At 50.8% G+C, this 22828-nt stretch overlaps 1 protein-coding gene across 3 annotated transcripts in view; it reads left to right on the top strand.

Annotated features, from left to right (window-relative positions):
* Positions 1-528: 528 nt before the first annotated feature.
* Positions 529-22828, top strand: part of RXRA (retinoid X receptor alpha) — a 129790-nt gene continuing 107490 nt past the window's right edge. For 2 of the 3 annotated variants that reach the window (XM_040406468.1, XM_040406466.1), the window contains exon 1: positions 530-766. In XM_040406468.1, coding sequence (XP_040262402.1) covers positions 739-766 — 28 coding nt within the window. In that variant the 5' untranslated portion in view covers positions 530-738. Of the gene's footprint in view, positions 767-22828 lie in introns of all 3 variants that reach the window. The other variant, XM_040406467.1, reaches the window with a different exon arrangement.

The following is a 22828-nucleotide window of genomic DNA, read 5'->3' as shown; positions in this document are numbered from 1 at the left end:
ATATAATACATGTCCCCCCTGTTATATATGATACATGCCCCCCCTGTTATATATAATACATGCCCCCCCCCCTGTTATATATAATACATGCCCCCCCCCTGTTATATATGATACATGTCCCCCCCTGTTATATATAATACACACGTCCCCCCCTGTTATATATAATACACACGTCCCCCCCCCCGTTATATATAATACACACGTCCCCCCCCTGTTATATATAATACACACGTCCCCCCCCTGTTATATATAATACATGTCCCCCCCCTGTTATATATAATACACACGTCCCCCCCCTGTTATATATTATACATGTCCCCCCCCCCCCTGTTATATATGACACATGTCCCCCCCTGTTATATATGACACATGCCCCCCCTGTTATATATAATACATGCCCCCCCCCTGTTATATATTATACATGCCCCCCCTGTTATATATTATACATGCCCCCCCTGTTATATATTATACATGTCCCCCCCCTTCCCCGGCGGTCGCTGCTCTCGAGGTCGCTGCTCGCTCCCCCCCCTGGCGGGGCCCCGCCGTCGCGGCAGCACTGGAGCCGGAGACACAAGTACTTCTCACATTGTTGGGGAGTTTTGCCACAAGTCGTCGGCGCGGCCTCCCCGGCTCCGGATCCTGCTGGCCCCCGGGACCCCCGTCCTCACCCCCGGCCCCGGAGCGGTGCCGCCGACCCCCGAGAGCCCGTCCGTCCTCGCCGGGCATGAGGTAACAGCGATGGACACCAAGCATTTCCTGCCGCTGGGTGAGTGCGATCTGCGGGCGCCGAGGAGCTGCTGTCCGCAGGCCCCTGTGTGTGCTGGGGGCCACAGCGGGGGAGGGGGCCCCCGTACCTGAGCCCTGTCGGCAGCACCCCTTAACCCCTCATGTCCAGGTTTTGCAGAACTTTTCCGCTGTGTGTGAATGACATGCATTAACCCCTGGCCCGCCAGGCTGTAGTTCAGGAGCGACCCCTTGGATATTCCCAGCCCCAGTGTAGCTGTAAGGGTTAACCTGTGTGAGGCTCAGACTAAGTGATTTTGAAAGACCCCCTGGGGGTCCGTCAAGTGACACTCGCCGTCCTCGCCGCTGCCGCCTCGTCTCTGCCCTCAATGGTCTGCTGGTTTGTACGGAAAAATGGAAAATTAGAAAATGACATAAAAGCTGGCGACCGAGGAATATTAGCGCCTTTCACGTTTCGTCCGCGCCGCCATTAACCAAATCATCGCCGGCACTTCAAGATCTGTGGCTGCAAGCTGTCCGGAAACTACAACTCCCACCATCAAGGCACGCTGGGAGTATGAACGCAGCTACAGCACCACACTGGGAGTTGTAGTTCTGTCCCAGCCTGCAGAGCACAGGGTGAGATGGTCTGCAGAGATGTTAGTGCGATAATCTGAATTGTGCTCCTCCTTTTGTCTGATGATGGCGGCTCCCGCCGGGTTGTGTGGCCCCGCTCCCTCGGCGTCGCCTGGCCCCGCTCCCTCGGCGTCGCCTGGCCCCGCTCCCTCGGCGTCGCCTGGCCCCGCTCCCTCGGCGTCGCCTGGCCCCGCTCCCTCGGCGTCGCCTGGCCCCGCTCCCTCGGCGTCGCCTGGCCCCGCTCCCTCCGCGTCGCCTGGCCCCGCTCCCTCCGCGTCGCCTGGCCCCGCTCCCTCCGCGTCGCCTGGCCCCGCTCCCGCCGCGTCGCCTGGCCCCGCTCCCGCAGCGTTTCGTAGGACTCGCTCGCTCGGCGTCGCCTGGCCCCGCTCCCGCCGCGTCGCCTGGCCCCGCTCCCGCCGCGTCGCCTGGCCCCGCTCCCGCAGCGTTTCGTAGGACTCGCTCGCTGTGGCCGTTGTGATTTGTACAAGTTTTTAGACTTTTTACTTTTTTTTTTTTTTTTTTTTTTTTTTTTTTTGTGCTTCCGTCTCAGAGGTTTGTTCTGGTGTTAACCCTTTCCAGTCAGCAGTGTAAAGATGGCCACACGCCATTCCTCTTGTCCGATTATTTAGGCCGCTCGCCAGTGACGTCATACTACAGATAACAAGGAGCAGGTCGAGCTTGTCGTCTTTGCACCGTAAAAGCCGCCATGTCCCTGCACGCCTCGTGCCTCGTTCGTCCGTTCTGAAGGTTTCTAGTGTGGCCTGGAAAGTTACTTCTCTCACCGGATCGGTGCCCGCCGGACTCTAATGGGCTCTACCAGGTCCCGCCAAGTGTCCGTTATTACTGCGAAAAGCCTTATGGGGTCATCTATCAAACCGGGGTAAAGTAGAGCCGGCTGAGTCGCCCATGGCAACCAATCAGATTCCACCTTTCATATTCCAAAGGAGCTGTCCAAAATGAAAGGTGGAATCTGATTGGTTGCTATGGGCGACTCAGCCAGCTCTACTTTACTCCGGTTTGATAGATGACCCCCTTTAGGGCTCATGCACACGACCATGGGGCGGATCCGCATTTTTTGGAGCTTGGATGTGGACCCATTCACTTCAAAGGGGCTGCAAAAGATGCGTCCGTATGTCCGTTCCGCTACACCGCACAGTTATATAAAGTGTCCTATTATTGTCCGCGTTACGGTGGCGAGGCCTGTTCTATTAGGGGACGGCCGTTCCGCGGAATACGCTTGGCCCGTATCTGTGTTTTACAGATCCGCAATTTGCAGAGCGCAAAACAGCCAGCAGCTTCGTGATGAGCCCTTAGGCCCCTTTCACATGAGCGAGTATTGCGAACGCATTGCGCCCGCACAGAATCCGTACCCATTCATTTCAATGGGTCTGTGTACATGAGCGTTGGTTTTTACGCATCACTTGTGCGTTGCGTGAAAACCGCAGCATGCTCTATATTCATAGAAGTGAATGGGGCTGTGTGAAAATCGCATCCCCAAGCAAGTGCGGATGCGATGCGTTTTTCACGGATGGTTGCTAGGAGATGTTGTTTGTATACCTTCAGTTTTTTAACACGCGTGTGAAAAACGCATCAAATCGCATTGCACCTGCGTGATGACAACTGAACGCGATCGCAAACAGAACTGAATGGACCTGCTTGTGAAATCGCTCCGTTTTCACTGAACGCATCCGGACCTAATCCGGACACGCTCGTCTGCCAGGGGCCTCAGTGAACAGAGCCGGAGAATTCTTCTAATCCGGCATCTGATTGTTGGGCGCCGCGCAGAGCTGCACGCGTCATCTTGAAGGCGAAGTTCACATTCGGCAGGTTTTTATTTTTTTGCCGGATATTCTGCGACTGTCCCGTCCTCTGCAGCGAAAACAACTCCGTTCAAATCTGCCGCATGCGAACGTACTCGGAGACGAACTGAGCAGACGCCTCGAAGTCGCGGCAGCCGTACGTCCTGACAACGCGGCTCCGTCTACTCGTACACAACAGTCAGATAAGGGGCCGTTCACACCACGCATAATGCACGCAATTCATTGGGATGGGAGCGCAAAAGATGCGGACAGCATGTTATAGTATTCAGTAATCCGCAAAACACAGATACCGGCTGTGTGCATTTTGGGGAAGGAACGGAACAGCCGAATCCTAATAGAACAGTCCCGTTCTTGTCTGTAATGTGCACAATAATCGCACGTGTTCTACTACGGACACGGAGTCATTCCGTTCTTTTTACGCCACCTTTGAAGCGTATGCGGAACACAAAAAACCCGGAAAGGACACAGAAATGTGTGCATGAGCCCTAAACCAGCATCCTGCAGATTTAACATCCCCCCCCCCCCACGGTCGGCTTGTGGCCCCTTTACGAAGCGGTAGGTCAGCCTCTCCGGTCTGTCCTCTGTTTCAGCCCCATGTGAACGCTCCCCTACAGCGCGCCCGTTCTCATGCGAAAAAGTTGCGGATTTCACCCTTTGCGGTGAAGCCGCAGCACAATCTGAACGAATGTGGATTTCGGGTCCTGATCGGCGGGGCCCCTGAACCTACCCTAAGGGCCCTTTTAGTAAAGGTGGTCGTCCCTTTTGCATTGGGCAACATGAAAGGTGTTTAAAGGGGTTTGATTTTGCCGCGGCCTCCTCACAGCGCCCCCCATTGTGTAGTGGCCGTAGGAAGAGGCTGCAGCGCCCTCTGTGGACTCTTCAGGGATGGCGGGAAGCAGACCCCACCGATCAGATATTGAAGCCCCTGATACATCATCATTCGGCGCCCGCTATCTGCCGTGTAACGGACTTTCTCTGCGGGGCGCGGGTCTGGCCGGTGGCGACACTTTCCATCTTCTCCTCCGGTTACTTCCGGAGACGGCCAGTGCCAGGTGTAAAGTGATCGCGGCGGCCGGATTGTCTTCTAGATCCTGGCATATCCGCGCCCTCCTTCCTGTCTGAATTATTTAGTTTTTTCTCCCCGCGTGTTGGTAAATGCCCGGCCATGCGACCGTGTCACCAGTAGATGACGGGAGCGTGCCAAGCGCCTCACGCCGCGGATCGCGTTGCTTTTCCGACAGCTCCGTGTCTCATTGCTCTTCTCCGGTATAAATTAACTATTAATGGTCTGTAATCCCAGCAGGGCCTCGATGGACGCCTCAGGTTCGCCCGGACCGCCACTTACACTAATGAGCCTCATACATGGCGGTAATACGCTGCTGGGGCGCAGAATTACCGCTGATACTTTTCCTCATACTGCCGCCGCGTGTCTGCGACTTCTGGCACTCCAGCTGTTGTGAAACTGCAACTCCCAGCATGCGCCGTTAACTTCCAAGAAAAGCTTAGCAAGTGTGCCTGCTGGGAGTTGTAGTCTCACAACAGCTGGAGGGCTGCAAGGGGAGCCACGGGCAAAGGCCTTAACAAGGATTGAATCTCCTCCCACAGCGCTATTCATCCTGAGCTCCCTGGTTCATGAATAGAATTCCATAACTACAGTAAAGACTGAACTGTGGGAGGAAGCAATGACGGTAACTCTACATAACATTATAGAGGCTCTGTGTAAAACTGGTCATTTTATTTTTTTAATTTTAGGGAGGAAAATGCCAAAAAATCCCAGGAGTTTACAGTCTAAATGTTGACTCTTCTGCCTTGGCAGCGCCTCCGGACGCGGTGTGCGGCGCAGGTCAGCGCGGTTTAAACTGAGCGGCCTATAGAGGACGCGTTATTCACGCCGCCTTGAAATCTCATATTATTTTTCGAGCCCGTAATATAAATATTTCAGATTTTTTTCAGGCGGTTGTGGTTGAGAGAAGCGTCGCAGGGACCTGGCGGTGAGCGGAGGGGCTTTTGTAGGGTTAATAAGAGAGGGACCGGCCGAGGTCAGTGCATCCCGAGTGGATGGGGTGGACTGATCAGCGGCGCTGCCATCGTGTGACGCCGCTGTGCTAGGGTCTATCCACGTGCCCGGGTCGCGTGGCGGTTTTGGGCGCAATTTTCCCAAATTGCATCAAAACCAGAGCATTTTTTTAACTCCATTTTGGAAAAAGCGCAGCAAAACCTGTGACTCGTTCTGCTCCACGAGAACCACAGATCGATCTGATCGACTCTGACGCCTCAAGCGGTAACGCGGCCGTGCGGGTAATACTGGTTCTAAGCGTTTCCAATATGGCGGCTGACCTCGGCGTGTTTACTGCGACCTGGACGGCAGAGTACACAGGCGGACCCGTGCGTACTAGAGGCGGGGGTGGGTGGACTTTTGTCCAGGGTTCAAGTCCATCCTGCCTATTCAGCGACCTGCATTAACCCTTTCTGCACTGAGCAGAGGCGAAACCCAAGGTTCCACCGGATCGCTCCGTCGCTTTCCTCGGAGCGGCCGCGCAGACTTTCGTTTTCAGCCCATTGACACATTTACTGCTTGTTTCCTGTCTGTATCGTGCGGCTGTAAAAGGCGACCCCTGAAATCCTTGGCTCCGGACAGTAGGCTTAGTGCAGGGCCCGAGGGGTCCCTGGGGCCACCATCGCTGTCACGTGCGGTTTGCCCCCAGAGGTCTGCATGCCTCTGCATATGGTGCGCCACGACCTCCCATCCTGTGTAAAACCTGCTGCAGAACCTCTTTCCCCCTAGTGGCACAGGAAATGGGTGGAGACAGATTGGGCCTTGGTGTCTCCTTGGGGGATATTGGGGTCCAGTGTTCGGACGCAGCAGCGGCAGGATAAGGCCTCATTCACACTTCGGTGATTCACGGGCAGCACGCGTGTCCATTCATTTTAATGTGTGTATTCACACAGAAGCGAACCGCATTCTCTCCGTGTTTACAGATTCATCACATCCATTATAGTCTATGGGTCCGTGAAAAACGCAGACGCCATCCATGTTTCATGGATCATTAAGAAAAGATGTTCTGAAAATTAATTTTCAGCTGTGCAGTGTCAGTGGGACACGGATGACACACGGACTAAACACGGATAAACCACTGACCATTTTATCACAGATTTAATCCCGGACACGTGTGTGAATGAGGCCTAAAGCAGCAGACCCTGCCACCGGGAGTAACCTGAGACTGCTGACTACTACCCCCAACATACACATGTCCATGGCTCGGCCGAGCATGCATGTATTCTCTGTGAGAGAAGAATTCCCTCTGCAGGGAACCTCGAGGCCTCCCCGCGGTGCCGTCTCCACATGGCGCCCTCATGCACATTGGCCGGTGGTCAGTCCTGCTGAAGTTGTCAGGTTTACTCTGCCAGGATCAGGGTGTCGGGTGCGCCTAGAAGTTTGTATTTACCCCTCCAGACGCCTCTGGCAGCAGCTGGCGGTATAGTCAGTGTCTGTTTGCTGTATACGCTGAGCACCCACACCGGCTGCGTCCATGAACCCCACTGACCCGATAGAAACCAGCGGCGTGGTCCACGTCAGTGTGCGGTCTGGTATAGTGCGGTCTGGTCCACGTCAGTGTGCGGTCTGGTCCACGTCAGTGTGCGGTATGGTATAGTGAGGTCTGGTCCACGTCAGTGTGCGGTATGGTATAGTGCGGTCTGGTCCACGTCAGTGTGCGGTCTGGTATAGTGCGGTCTGGTCCACGTCAGTGTGCGGTATGGTCCACGTCAGTGTGCGGTCTGGTCCACGTCAGTGTGCGGTATGGTATAGTGCGGTCTGGTCCACGTCAGTGTGCGGTCTGGTATAGTGCGGTCTGGTCCATGTCAGTGTGCGGTCTGGTATAGTGCGGTCTGGTCCATGTCAGTGTGCGGTATGGTATAGTGCGGTCTGGTCCACGTCAGTGTGCGGTATGGTATAGTGCGGTCTGGTCCACGTCAGTGTGCGGTCTGGTATAGTGCGGTCTGGTCCATGTCAGTGTGCGGTCTGGTCCTCGTCAGTGTGCGGTATGGTATAGTGCGGTCTGGTCCACGTCAGTGTGCGGTCTGGTATAGTGCGGTCTGGTCCACGTCAGTGTGCAGTCTCGTATAGTGCGGTCTGGTCCACGTCAGTGTGCGGTATGGTATAGTGTGGTCTGGTCCACGTCAGTGTGCGGTATGGTATAGTGCGGTCTGGTCCACGTCAGTGTGCGGTATAGTATAGTGCGGCGTGGTCCACGTCAGTGTGCGGTCTGGTATAGTGCGGTCTGGTCCACGTCAGTGTGCGGTCTGGTCCACGTCAGTGTGCGGTATGGTATAGTGAGGTCTGGTCCACGTCAGTGTGCGGTATGGTATAGTGCGGTCTGGTCCACGTCAGTGTGCGGTATGGTATAGTGCGGTCTGGTCCACGTCAGTGTGCGGTCTGGTATAGTGCGGTCTGGTCCACGTCAGTGTGCGGTATGGTCCACGTCAGTGTGCGGTATGGTCCACGTCAGTGTGCGGTCTGGTCCACGTCAGTGTGCGGTATGGTATAGTGCGGTCTGGTCCACGTCAGTGTGCGGTCTGGTATAGTGCGGTCTGGTCCATGTCAGTGTGCGGTCTGGTATAGTGCGGTCTGGTCCATGTCAGTGTGCGGTATGGTATAGTGCGGTCTGGTCCACGTCAGTGTGCGGTATGGTATAGTGCGGTCTGGTCCACGTCAGTGTGCGGTCTGGTATAGTGCGGTCTGGTCCATGTCAGTGTGCGGTCTGGTCCTCGTCAGTGTGCGGTATGGTATAGTGCGGTCTGGTCCACGTCAGTGTGCGGTCTGGTATAGTGCGGTCTGGTCCACGTCAGTGTGCAGTCTCGTATAGTGCGGTCTGGTCCACGTCAGTGTGCGGTATGGTATAGTGTGGTCTGGTCCACGTCAGTGTGCGGTATGGTATAGTGCGGTCCGGTCCACGTCAGTGTGCGGTATGGTATAGTGCGGTGTGGTCCACGTCAGTGTGCGGTATGGTATAGTGCGGTCTGGTCCACGTCAGTGTGCGGTATGGTATAGTGCGGTCTGGTCCACGTCAGTGTGCGGTATGGTATAGTGCAGCATTGTATACCGCCAGGGTTTGTTTTGTAATCTGGGTGACGCCGGCCTAGGTCATCTGTCAGGGGTCTCCTGTATCTGGAAGTCCTCCCGGCCGCAGTGTGAATAGAGCCTTTATCTCCTGCAGGGAAATCACTGCGTTCAGCTATCATCAGACCGAAGCTGCTGTCCGCTCCCAACTTCACGGGTGTACGGCACATGTGCTGTATGTAGAGCAGGAGTCAGCAACCTGCAGCACTCCAGCTGTTGTGAAACTACAACTCCCAGCATGCATACTTGCTCTGCTCTTCTGACAACTCCCATAGAAATGACTGGAGCATGCTGGGAACTGTAGTTACACACCAGCCGGAGTGCCGCAGGTTGCTGACCCCTGATGTAGAGCATACCTCCATAATACAGCACGCCACGTGGGTACGGTATGGGCCTATCGAGCTCAGCGAGCACTGCGCTGCAGATCTGTAGTATTGTGTGTATGAGGCCTTAGGCACGGGAAGGGGGGGCGCTCCGCTGCTGTGACCTACCATCCTGCCTGACATGGCACGCTGGAACTTGTAGTGCAAGTGTGACGTCTGACGACTTACTGTGTATACTGATGTAGCAGAGTAAAGTGATAACCGAGTGTGTGTGTTAGCTCTGCTACATCCGTATACAGGGCACATAGCCATACAGCAGGAAGTGGAGAGTTTACATTATAGATTTATTACGTGTTGTACATAAGAGGATTATTACATATTACAGGTATCGTCACGTGTTGTGTATTATGTGCTGTAGATGAGTATCGTCTGTTGTACATATTATAGATGGATATTACATGGTGAACAGAATAGGTGTCATTACACATTGTACACTATAGATGTGTATTATACTATGCGGTGTAAGTTATAGATGTGTATTATACTATGCGGTGTAAGTTATAGATGTGTATTATAACATGTACAGATGTTTATTACTATGCGGTGTAAGTTATAGATGTGTTTTATTACACCTTTTATATTATAGATGTGTATTACTACGCGGTGTACATTGTAGATGTGTATTATTACTCGTACGTTATAGATGTGTATTATAATGTACAGATGTTTATTACTATGCAGTGTAAGTTATAGATGTGTTTTATTACACATTTTATATTATAGATGTGTATTACTACGCAGTGTACATTGTAGATGTGTATTACGCGGTTTAGATTATAGATGTGTATTATTACTCGTACGTTTATAGATGTGTATTATTACGCGGTTTAGATTATAGATGTGTATTATTACTCGTACGTTTATAGATGTGTATTATTACGCGGTTTAGATTATAGATTTATATTACTACGCAGTTTTGGCTTTCCGTTTGTGAGATCCGTTCAGGGCTCAGCGGTCCAAAACGGATCAGTTTGCATTCTAATGCATTCTGAATGGAAAAGGATCCGCTCAGAAATCGTCAGTTCCGTCTCCGTTCCGCTCTGGAAGCCGCCTGCAGCGTTTTGGTGTCCGTCTAATGAAACTGAGCCATGGCTATGTTACAGGTAATACAGACGGATCCGTTCTGAACGGATGCAGACGTTTGTATTAGGCCTCATTCACACGACCATTGTGTGCATCCGTGTGCGTTGTTCCGTTTTCTGTGACTTTCAATGGGTCCGTGGAAAACTCGGAAAATGCACCGTTTGTAATCCGCGTCCGTGTTTCCAGTCCGTTAAAAAAATATGACCTGTCCTATTTTTTTTCACGGACAACGGTTCGCGGACCCATTCAAGTCAATGGGTCCATGAAAAACCACGGATGCACACAAGATTGTCGTCCGTGATCCGTTTTTTTTCAATCTTTTTAAAGGCAAACTTGACTTAGAATTTTTTTTTCACTTTTCATGTCCGTGGATCCTCCAAAAATCAAGGAAGACCCACGGAAGAGAAAACTGACACTGATCACGGAACTACGGAACCCGTTTTTGCGGACCACAAAAAAAAACGGTCGTGTGCATGAAGCTTTATCTGAACGGATCTGTCCATGACGGATCCGCACAAAACGCGAGTGTGAAAGTAGCCTTAGATTATAGATGTGTTACTACACGGTGTACATTATAGATGTGTATTACTACACGGTGTACATTATAGATGTGTGTTACTACGCGGTGTACATTATAGATGTGTTACTACACGGTGTACATTGTAGATGTGTATTACTACACAGTGTACATTGTAGATGTGTATTACTACATGGTGTACATTATAGATGTGTATTACTACACGGTGTACATTGTAGATGTGTATTACTACATGGTGTACATTATAGATGTGTATTACTACACGGTGTACATTGTAGATGTGTATTACTACATGGTGTACATTATAGATGTGTATTACTACACGGTGTACATTGTAGATGTGTATTACTACACGGTGTACATTGTAGATGTGTATTACTACACGGTGTACATTGTAGATGTGTATTACTACGCGGTGTACATTATAGATGTGTTACTACACGGTGTACATTGTAGATGTGTATTACTACACGGTGTACATTGTAGATGTGTATTACTACACGGTGTACATTGTAGATGTGTATTACTACACGGTGTACATTATAGATGTGTATTACTACACGGTGTACATTGTAGATGTGTATTACTACACGGTGTACATTGTAGATGTGTATTACTACACGGTGTACATTGTAGATGTGTATTACTACACGGTGTACATTGTAGATGTGTATTACTACACGGTGTACATTGTAGATGTGTATTACTACACGGTGTACATTGTAGATGTGTGTTACTACACGGTGTACATTGTAGATGTGTGTTACTACACGGTGTACATTGTAGATGTGTGTTACTACACGGTGTACATTGTAGATGTGTGTTACTACACGGTGTACATTGTAGATGTGTGTTACTACACGGTGTACATTGTAGATGTGTGTTACTACACGGTGTACATTGTAGATGTGTGTTACTACACGGTGTACATTGTAGATGTGTGTTACTACACGGTGTACATTGTAGATGTGTGTTACTACACGGTGTACATTGTAGATGTGTGTTACTACGCGGTGTACATTGTAGATGTGTGTTACTACGCGGTGTACATTGTAGATGTGTGTTACTACGCGGTGTACATTGTAGATGTGTGTTACTACGCGGTGTACATTGTAGATGTGTGTTACTACGCGGTGTACATTGTAGATGTGTGTTACTACGCGGTGTACATTGTAGATGTGTATTACTACGCGGTGTACATTGTAGATGTGTATTACTACGCGGTGTACATTGTAGATGTGTATTACTACGCGGTGTACATTGTAGATGTGTATTACTACGCGGTGTACATTGTAGATGTGTATTACTACGCGGTGTACATTGTAGATGTGTATTATTATTATTATTATTATTAGGTCTTTTACGTTGTAGATTTATTGCTGGTATTTGAGGGCAGGAGACGTGGCGTTCGGCCTCTTCTGGAGGACGGCGCTGTGATTTCTTGTGTAATGGTAGCTCAGCTTCTGAAGCGTCCGGGAGGGAAGATTCGCTGCTATAAAACTCTGGGGCTTTGTGCGATCAGGAAGAGGTGCGGTTTGGTGGTTAAAGCAGAGTCTTGTGACTCGGGAGCTTCTTGCGGAGGGACGGCCGAGCAGTTAAAGGCGCAGTCCATCCTTTCCTGTTTGTGATTTTACCCTAATGAAATGCTCGTTGCCTTTTTGACGCCGACCCTTGTCCTGAGGAGCCAGGTTTGGAGGGGTGATTAGCTCCTCCAGGAGGCCTGCAATCTGCAGCATCACTCATGTATGTTATTGCAAGAAGTAGTGAATAGAATGCCAGAAGTACAGTGAAGACTGAGAGTTACACAATGTTAGGAAGATAGGCGGGGCAGTGACAACCTGTATGTTGTATTTAATAGTTGTCTCCGTAGTAAATGATGCGTGGGCCGCTTTAATCGTCGACGCAGTTTTCACGGCCGACTGTGGATCTCGCGTACCTGTGTTGTAATCTATTACTGAGTTTCCTGTAGTGTTGCGCTAACCACACCCCTTTCTTAGCCACACCCACTTGTCTAGGGAGGCATATAAATAGTTAAAACGCATAATAAATGTGGCGCAAGGCATGTATTCCAGTTTTCATCGCAATTATGGCACCGTTAGCTTAGTATATCAGTAAACCTACGAAGATGTTTAAAGGGGTTGTCCGGTTTTATAATATTGATGACCTATTCTCTGCACAACCCCTTTAAGCCAGCGCCCTTCTATGTCCTTCCATCAGCCATGACGGAGAAGGGTCCAAGTGGCTCAGAAGAGAATTTGGATCAGGCCGCCCAGATGTATGGTCCCTCTGCTCTGGTTTAAAGGGGTTCAATCTGTACTTCTCAGAAGGATCCCCTGATAATAAGCAGGTGCCCCCCCCCCCCCCCAGTTTCCCTGCAGCGCCACCACAGGGGGAATGAAGCATTGCAGTGTGTCCACTCACATCAGCGGTAATGCAGGACAGGCGAGGTCCTCCAGAGAGTCTTCATAATCGCTCTCTACTCGGACCAAGACATAAGGACCCCGAACAGAATATAAAAAATGGGTTTCGGATGAAATCCTGCATTGTCCATTGCTTTGGCTCGGGGACTGGTGGACAGTGACATGGCTGATTCTATCACAAATTAAATTACAAAATTTCATTTTTTGTTCCAGTTGTCCTGGCACAGGTCGAACCTTCACGCCCTGTGCCTATTGGGTTGGGTTTGGTAGGAGTGATGTCAAGCAGGGGGTAGAAGCGCTGGCCGAGAAGGGGGTTGAGGGTAGAAGCGCTGGCCGAGAAGGGGGTGGGGGGTAGAGGGTAGAAGAGCTGGCCGAGAAGTGGGTGGGGGTAGAAGCGCTGGCCGAGAAGTGGGTGGGGGTAGAAGCGCTGGCCGAGAAGTGGGTGGGGGTAGAAGCGCTGGCCGAGAAGTGGGTGGGGGTAGAAGCGCTTGCCGAGAAGTGGGTAGGGGTAGAAGCGCTGGCCGAGAAGTGGGTAGGGGTAGAAGCGCTGGCCGAGAAGTGGGTAGGGGTAGAAGCGCTGGCCGAGAAGGGGGTGGGGGGTAGAGGGTAGAAGCGCTGGCCGAGAAGTGGGTGGGGGGTAGAGGGTAGAAGCGCTGGCCGAGAAGGGGGTGGGGGGTAGAGGGTAGAAGCGCTGGCCGAGAAGTGGGTGGGGGGTAGAGGGTAGAAGCGCTGGCCGAGAAGGGGGTGGGGGGTAGAGGGTAGAAGCGCTGGCCGAGAAGTGGGTGGGGGGTAGAGGGTAGAAGCGCTGGCCGAGAAGGGGGTGGGGGTAGAAGCGCTGGCCGAGAAGTGGGTGGGGGTAGAAGCGGTGGCCGAGAAGTGGGTAGGGGTAGAAGCGCTGGCCGAGAAGTGGGTAGGGGTAGAAGCGCTGGCCGAGAAGTGGGTAGGGGTAGAAGCGCTGGCCGAGAAGGGGGTGGGGGTACAAGCGCTGGTCGAGCAGGGGGTGTCCTGGCACAGGGCGAACCTTCACGCCCTGTGCCTATTGGGTTGGGTTTGGTAGGGGCCATGTATGGTTGATGTCCTGCTTCTCTCGGCGACCATGCGGCATCAGACTGTATGGGGCCCTTGCCTTGTTTATTGGCCCTATTGTCGGATGAATAAAGCGATGGGGTTGCGAGGCGTCGTAGATGGTCAGTGCTGTCGTTACTTTTACCCGCAGCGGTAGTCGCTTAGTTTCGGGGTTAGTGATCCTTATCTTCACTGGGAAACCAAGAGCCACGTCAATCACATAGACTGTGACTGCTCGTTGGGCGTCTGACCGGTAGATTGAATTGTAAACTCTTGGGTCCACAAATGGACCGGGACGAGGTATCTGACGAGGTCTGGCCACAGTAGCACCAAATAACCCAGATGGTCTACGTTCAGGTCCCAGACGGTAGTGCTCCTAGAAGCCCGTGTGGCCCCTGAGGTCTGTGGCCCATTATACGTCTCCCCTCACACAGGAGACGTAGAGGAATCCTTCATACTGAATGCAGACCTTACCCCGGGCTGACCGCCCTGCTGACCACTGACCACTGCTGACCACTGAGCGTCCATGGCCACTGACTACAAATTCTCGCCAATTTACAGTACAATACATAGAGATGGATTTTCAAAACCCCATTTACATGTTGCAGAAAAGCCACTGATTTCCGTCTTTCCGTGCTTTCGGCAGAATCTCCGCCCTGTGTGGACACACCCTATAGATCATATATGATGGTGGCATCTTTTTTGCTGTTTTTACATTTCGTGACCTTTCCTTCAGCTTCAGTGCTTTAGCTTATGCTTGTAGAATCCTATAGTTTGCGGACTATAATAGTTCCAATATTGGGGGGGGGGGGGGAAGCAATCTTTTGTGTTAGTATTTTCTCCACGTCCTGTAGAGCTTTATATCATTGTGGGATCAGCATTGGCGGCTTCTTTTTAGAAGACGTAGTGTTCATCCCTTTAAATGGCAAAGTAACCTTCACTTCTTCTCCCACAATGGTATTTTCTTTCGGTTCCTCCTTAGGAACAGTTTTCTCGTTCAGCCTTCTCCTTGCGCAGTCGTCCTGATAATTGCCTTGCGCCGCTCTGTATTGTTACGCGGCGCTATTTACTGAGGTGCACGTTGCGATTAATGCTGAGGAGGGGGAAGTCCTTGGATTCTTTGTGCATTTCTTGTTTTGTTTGTTTTCTTGCCTTGTAGACGTTCATCCATTCACGGCACAGAGGGAAAGAAAGAAATCGGCGCCGTATTTATTCACCGTTCTCGGGGTGTAGCAAGAGCTCCTGTACTATTGCCGAATCTTGCAGTCTCGCCCCCAATGGTCCATGTATTCCTGTAAGAGATCTGACATTTGATATAACTCATGGGGTTGAATACCAGCGCTCCGTGCCTTGTGGGTGGCCGAAGTCCTTAAAAGCGAACCTATCTGCAGGATTGAGGCCCCCAACCTCTTATCCAGGACGCAGGTTTCCATTCATGTTCTTGTACTCTCTGGTTTGGCTTGAGTCCCAAGGGTGGAGCTGCCTTTTGGAGAAGTCACGCTGGTGGATCTCCTTCCGACTGAGATCCTACAGGGCGGTATTTACTCCCACCTATGGTGCCTATGTGGCGGTCTCAGCCTCACTGATTTGATGCACCAGCCAGTGGGATGGCAATCGGTCAGGGGTGACTTCTCCGAAGAGCGGTTCCCTTTTAAAATGTGATCCATCTGTAAAGGGTAACTCTTCCCCTGAGAGGCTTGTGGCGTCTCTTGGGCTCCGGCCGTTCTCTTGGGTTGGTTGATAATATTGTTCTGAATCTACTTTATTGACTTCTTGTTTGCAGCCCATTGATCGTCGTCCTTATTGTTATCGTGAATTAAAATAGCTCCGCGGATTCCCTCTGTTATCCGCCGCTTCTCGCTGCTAATTGTGCTTTCTAATTGGACCATTCATTCCTCTTTCCGCTCAAGTGCGTGCGGCCGTTGCTATGAGGACGCAAATGGAAAGATGAATTTTCTCTTACAAAAAGGAAAGAGAAAAAAACACATACAAAGGGGTAGAAGCGCTGGCCGAGAAGTGGGTGGGGGTAGAAGCGCTGGCCGAAAAGTGGGTGGGGGTAGAAGCGCTGGCCGAGAAGGGGGTGGGGGGTAGAAGCGCTGGCCGAAAAGTGGGTGGGGGTAGAAGCGCTGGCCAAGCAGGGGGTGGGGGTAGAAGCGCTGGCCGAGAAGGGGGTGGGGGTAGAAGCGCTGGCCGAGAAGTGGGTGGGGGTAGAAGCGCTGGCCAAGCAGGGGGTGGGGGTAGAAGCGCTGGCCGAGAAGGGGGTGGGGGTAGAAGCGCTGGCCGAGAAGTGGGTGGGGGTAGAAGCTCTGGCCAAGCAGGGGGTGGGGGGTAGAAGCGCTGGCCGAGGAGGGGGTGGGGGGTAGAAGCGCTGGCCGAGGAGGGGGTGGGGGGTAGAAGGGCTGGCCGAGGAGGGGGTGGGGGGTAGAAGGGCTGGCCGAGGAGGGGGTGGGGGGTAGAAGCGCTGGCCGAGGAGGGGGTGGGGGGGTAGAAGCGCTGGCCGAGGAGGGGGTGGGGGTAGAAGTGCTGGCCGAGGAGGGGGTTTCTTCCCATTGTTGGGCCATTGAAGAAATGGAGGCACGGTGAGGTTCGGGAATATTTGCAAGAACAGGAACGTTTTCTTGTGTGGATTCTCCTTCCCATCATTGCGTTCAAATGCCTGGTTTGGGATTCGCTCTGGTAGACGGGACAAGCGGACGCAGTATAGAGGTAAAGACCAGTTTGTAACTCAAAAACGTCAGTGTTTTATTCACACTTATGGCAACAAAACAGTACGACCTGTTATCCTAGGAGTTGGTTCACACCCGATCGGCATTGCTTAGGACAGAGCAGGCCTCCAGCCTAGCACACGGCTCAGATCCCAATCCAGCAATTGCCAGAGCTCGTCTGTCAGAGAGAGAGGTAATTACCACCAGCTGACATTGCTGGCTGTTTTTTTTTTATTTTTATATATAGGCCAGTCAAGACCTGGCCTGGAACGTGGGAAGTAGTCACCCACCCAGCACTTTGACTACTCCCAGTAAGAGCCGTCCTGGATCAGCTATTACAGCTATACTAAATAGCAAGGTGTCAAACAGCAACTGCTGCTGACACATGAAAACTGGCTCTTGCTGCACCGAGACCAGGAACCTTGGTGATACATACCTTCCGTCAACGACGGTCCCTTGCGCTTTCCTTCAGCTCCTTTAACTAATGGCGGAAAATACCGGACGGCCGGGCCCTGGATGTCGCACTCAGCGTGCATTTTCTAAACTGTAATAATTGATCCCCATTATCTCCGTATCCAGGCAGCCCTGTACTTTATACTAATCACCTGCGCAGTAATGCATTTGGCGTAATTATTTTAGACCCCGCAATCTCACCCGATTCTTGCTGCGTTTATCCAAAGTGCCGCTATAGTGCATTAACCCTTCAGGGGCTGCAGAATAAGCTCGTCCTGACTGGTAAATAAAAGGTGACGCTTTCTCCGCCATTGTCGTCCAGTTTTATAGAGCAATTGTTTAACTCTGCTGCCCAGCGAGCGTGAAATGGACCGAAAAGATGTGGGATGAGTCTGGGTGAGCAAGCAGGTGCGAGAGCGAGCGTGAATAGCCGGGAGGAAAAGAGAAGACATTGCTGTCAAGGATAAACCAGTGAAAATATGCGAACTGGGCCCACTGTGTGCTGGCGGAATCCCCCAAAAATCACAAAAAGATAAAAATTAAAAAAAGCAAAATAAAGAGCCTTGCAGGGCGTGCGGCAGCGATGTATTATTTTTTTCCACAGGTTTTTCGTAATGACCATGAATTCATGCACGTTGGGACTGAACAGGAGAGACGCAGCGCGACATCTGTGACCTTTCACCCTGCGGAGATCATCTCTGCTTTCCACGTTGCCCTTTCTTCCACTGACCCGCCCTTGTGGGCGAGATGTGGAGGGCCCTGTGTTCTTTTGTCACAACGGGTGACCTCAGACATGACCTTGGAAGGACCCTCACTTAAGTGTAAGTTTACAATGGGGGAGTCACAGGGCGCCATCCCTCATGACGGTGGCATTTTTAAGACTTGGGCATTTTTATGCCTATATTATTGCTGCGCTGAGGCCCTTCTCTCAGCAGTGCTCACAGGACTGGGATATTTTGGGGCACTTTTGGTATTTTTTCCTTCTTATGAAAGATGTCGTATTTAAAATCCAGAAGTTCTGTAGATTCTTCGGAGGTCGTCATTCATATTTATTATATGGATTCTTAAATATTTTTTTTTTTACAGTTTTTTATTTTATTTATTTTTTGCATAGTTTTATATAGAATGTCTATTTTTTTTTTATCCTTTTTGCAGATTTGTACAGTAGCTTATTTTTTTTTATTATTTTTATTTTCTGGTGGGGTGCTGGGATTTCCATAAATATTTGGGATTTGCCGATGAGCCACTAGTCAGCCCACTGGTTGAGCGCTCATTATTACAACCGTGACCATCTCGCAGTGCATTCCTTACGCCGTTGTTGAGTTTGATGATTTTTAAGGCCGGTAACTGCAATTATTAGGATTAAGGCTACTTTCACACTTGCGGCAGAGAGATCCGGCAAGCAGTTCCGTCGCCGGAACTGCCTGCCGGATCAGGCAAAATGTATGCTAACTGATGGCATTAGTAGGACTGATCAGGATCCTGATCAGTCTTAAAAATGCCTGATCAGTCGAAAAAATGCATTGAAATGCCGGATCCGTCTTTCCGGTGTCATCCGGCAAAAACGGATCCGGCATTTATTTTTTTCACCTTTTTTTTCAGTCTGCGCATGCGCATACCGGAACGACGGATCCGGCATTCCGGTATTCTGAATGCCGGATCCGGCACTAATACATTCCTATGGGAAAAAATGCCTGATCCGGCGTTCAGGCAAGTCTTCAGTTTTTTTAGCCGGAGATAAAACCGTAGCATGCTACGGTTTTCTCTTTTGCCTGATCAGTCAAAACGACTGAACTGAAGACATCCTGATGCAAACTGAACGGATTACTCTCCATTCAGAATGCATGGGGACATACCTGATCAGTTCTTTTCCGGTATAGAGCCCCTGTGACGGAACTCTATGCCGGAAAAGAACAACGCAAGTGTGAAAGTAGCCTTAGCGTAATTTGTGGGGGTTCTGCCATGATTAATGCAAAAAATGAAAATCAGGCATCATATAGGGAGGGCATGACAATCTCTTTCTAACAAAACTTGAACAAGTCCTGTACCTCACATGGATCCAGAGATTTCCCCATTTATTGCTCCAGTTGTTCTGCTAGATTTATTTCAGACTGGCAGCTCAGGGGCGTGTCCTTTCTCCTGCAGCTCTCTCCCTATCACGGCTCAGGGGGCTTGTCTTTTCCACTGCAGCTCTCTCCCTATCACGGCTCAGGGGGCTTGTCCTTTCTGCTGCAGCTCTCTCCCTATCACGGCTCAGGGGGCTTGTCCTTTCTGCTGCAGCTCTCTCCCTATCACAGCTCAGGGGGCTTGTCCTTTCTGCTGCAGCTCTCTCCCTATCACAGCTCAGGGGGCTTGTCCTTTCTGCTGCAGCTCTCTCCCTATCACAGCTCAGGGGGCTTGTCCTTTCTGCTGCAGCTCTCTCCCTATCACAGCTCAGGGGGCTTGTCCTTTCTGCTGCAGCTCTCTCCCTATCACAGCTCAGGGGGCTTGTCCTTTCTGCTGCAGCTCTCTCCCTATCACAGCTCAGGGGGCTTGTCCTTTCTGCTGCAGCTCTCTTCCTATCACAGCTCAGGGGGCGGGGGCTTGTCCTTTCTGCTGCAGCTCTCTTCCTATCACGGCTCAGGGGGCTTGTCCTTTCTGCTGCAGCTCTCTCCCTATCACAGCTCAGGGGGCTTGTCCTTTCTGCTGCAGCTCTCTCCCTATCACAGCTCAGGGGGCTTGTCCTTTCTGCTGCAGCTCTCTCCCTATCACAGCTCAGGGGGCTTGTCCTTTCTGCTGCAGCTCTCTCCCTATCACAGCTCAGGGGGCTTGTCCTTTCTGCTGCAGCTCTCTCCCTATCACAGCTCAGGGGGCTTGTCCTTTCTGCTGCAGCTCTCTCCCTATCACAGCTCAGGGGGCTTGTCCTTTCTGCTGCAGCTCTCTTCCTATCACAGCTCAGGGGGCGGGGGCTTGTCCTTTCTGCTGCAGCTCTCTTCCTATCACTGCTCAGGGGGCTTGTCCTTTCTGCTGCAGCTCTCTCCCTATCACTGCTCAGGGGGCTTGTCCTTTCTCCTGCATCTCTCTCCCTATCACTGCTCAGGGGGCTTGTCCTTTCTGCTGCAGCTCTCTCCCTATCACAGCTCAGGGGGCTTGTCCTTTCTGCTGCAGCTCTCTCCCTATCACAGCTCAGGGGGCTTGTCCTTTCTGCTGCAGCTCTCTCCCTATCACAGCTCAGGGGGCTTGTCCTTTCTGCTGCAGCTCTCTCCCTATCACTGCTCAGGGGGCTTGTCCTTTCTGCTGCAGCTCTCTTCCTATCACGGCTCAGGGGGCTTGTCCTTTCTGCTGCAGCTCTCTCCCTATCCTTTTTGCTGTAGCGCTTTCCCGGTAACTGTCACAGCTTCTAACAGTAAACATAGCTGGTGGCAGCTAAAGATTTAAACTGAGCGCGTGCGACCACCTCAGTGAGGTGGACAGAAAAATAAGGAAAAGAAGAAACGGCAGGTGACTCCACACAGATACATTTAGTGAATAGCTCAGTGGCTGCAGTATATATTTTTATTACATTACATTACAAAAGTGTTCAGATCCAGGTGCTGGTTTAAGAAATGTAGAATATTTTTTGTGGCACAAACCCTTTAAGGGCAAAGAGACCACGGCGTTCATTTGTCCTCATTCTGGCAGGTTTTGGTAAAAGAGTAAAGACGTATTCTGTGCGGAGCGGTACGATGGATTTAGAGACGTAGCGTTGATTAGAGATGATCTAAGGAAATGGTGTTACGTTGTAGTCGGCTCACGTTCTGGAGTCTGTGTTCAGCCTAATCCTCCTGCTTCATGTATGGCATACCAGAACTACAGTGAACACCAAGGAGGACATATTGAGCCCTAAGATAAAGAGGAACAGGAGTCTCCGAGAGGCAGATGTTTATTCTGGGATAAGTCGCGCGGTCGTCTTTGGCTAGAATTACGTTTTTGCTCTCAGGCCGCTCGCTAAGGTTGGGGAAAAAGAAAAGAACAATAGAAGGACCCAATTAAACCAGTTTATATGGTAATGGCCGCACTGTTTCTGGCTCAGGGGCTAAACTAATTCCCATTGTTTGGAAGAGAAAAGCCGGAGTCACGGGGAGAAGACACGGGTCAGCCCTCTTCTAGGGGCCATCAAAGCACTTTATAACCTGACCTCTAGATAGGGCCCCGGGGACAATGGTCCTGAGGCCCCCGAGAAGGTGACAATGTCACTGCCGGCGTACGGTTCAGCTCACAGACGCTTCTTCTGCATTCCTTCTTATTCGTGTACTTGATGCTGCGCGGTGCCATGAGTTACCGCCATTCTGATGCTTTATCTTCCATTTTGCTGAATTTTTTTAATTTTTTTTTGCATTTGAACCCTTGCAAATAATCGGTCACATCATATTTGGGGATGTCGTGTTATTGGCAGGACTTTCCTGTTACGCCCGGGTTGTGTACTCTGTGTGTGTTTTTGCCTTTTTATCTGTGTTTTTCAGCCTTATCTGTGGTTAACAAAGCTCCACCTTCATCTCTTGTGTTATCAAAAGGGAAAATACTGAGAAAGGTGAAAAAAAACTAGTAAATAGATAAAAAAAAAGGCCGTGTTGTACCTGCCTCTAATCGTACTCCGATCGGTTGCTGGCACCACTGGAGCTCACAATCTAATATTACCTGCAGATGATGCCTAGAATTCCTGAGCTGCAAGGCTCCCTGCTACCACTGGGCCTCCGTGCTGCCCCCTTGGGCTCTGTCCACATCCTGCTGGGGCTATATAGGTGGTATACGCCACTGTAAAGGCCAGGATGTAAAGAAATATGTAGCGCCGTATATATATATATTTTTTTTTTTGCAGTGGCTCATAGAATAGGAAAGTGCAATCTGCTGCACAATCCTACTGTATGCCAAATAGATCAATGGGGTCCGTGGCTGCAGCCGGCACCAGAACCTTCATGTGCGTTCATTGAAGGTGGCCTCGCACATTCAATATCCATTGTCCGGCAGCTGTTCCTGACGAGCTCCTCTATACGCCTTCTGAAAGGGGAGACGGGAATAAGCTGCTGCCAGACACCACTTATCTCCCTCGAGAACACGGCGGGATTTGGCGGACATAAGTCTCCATCTTTATGTCTTATAGACCATAGACAGTAGACGGTTCCTTTGGAGGAATCTGCTGAGCGTAATATAATGTCTGACAGAAATGGTGTCTTTAGGCTACTTTAAAATAAGCGTTTTTGCTGTATGGTTTTGAGATCCGGCAGCAAAACGTTTCTGTTCTAATAATACAACAGGCTGCATCCGTTCAGAACAGATCCGGTTGTATTATATGGAAAATGGAGAAACCGGATCCGGCACTAAAACCATTGTAAGCCGAAAAAAACCAAACGGTATAGTTGGTGTAGATGAGGACTGCTCGTCTTCTCCTCTATAGTTGGTGTAGATGAGGACTGCTCGTCTTCTCCTGTATAGTTGGTGTAGGTGAGGACTGCTCGTCTTCTCCTGTATAGTTGGTGTAGATGAGGACTGCTCGTCTTCTCCTGTATAGTTGGTGTAGGTGAGGACTGCTCGTCTTCTCCTGTATAGTTGGTGTAGATGAGGACTGCTCGTCTTCTCCTGTATAGTTGGTGTAGGTGAGGACTGCTCGTCTTCTCCTGTATAGTTGGTGTAGATGAGGACTGCTCGTCTTCTCCTGTATAGTTGGTGTAGGTGAGGACTGCTCGTGTTCTCCTGTATAGTTGGTGTAGGTGAGGACTGCTCATGTTCTCCTGTATAGTTGGTGTAGGTGAGGACTGCTCGTCTTCTCCTGTATAGTTGGTGTAGATGAGGACTGCTCGTCTTCTCCTGTATAGTTGGTGTAGATGAGGACTGCTCGTCTTCTCCTGTATAGTTGGTGTAGATGAG

This window comes from Bufo bufo, chromosome 8 (assembly GCF_905171765.1).
Source record: "Bufo bufo chromosome 8, aBufBuf1.1, whole genome shotgun sequence".
NCBI classification, from domain to species: Eukaryota; Metazoa; Chordata; class Amphibia; order Anura; family Bufonidae; genus Bufo; species Bufo bufo.
The sequence above is the reverse complement of the archived record's forward strand: the minus strand, read 5'-3'. Positions and strand labels throughout refer to the sequence as shown.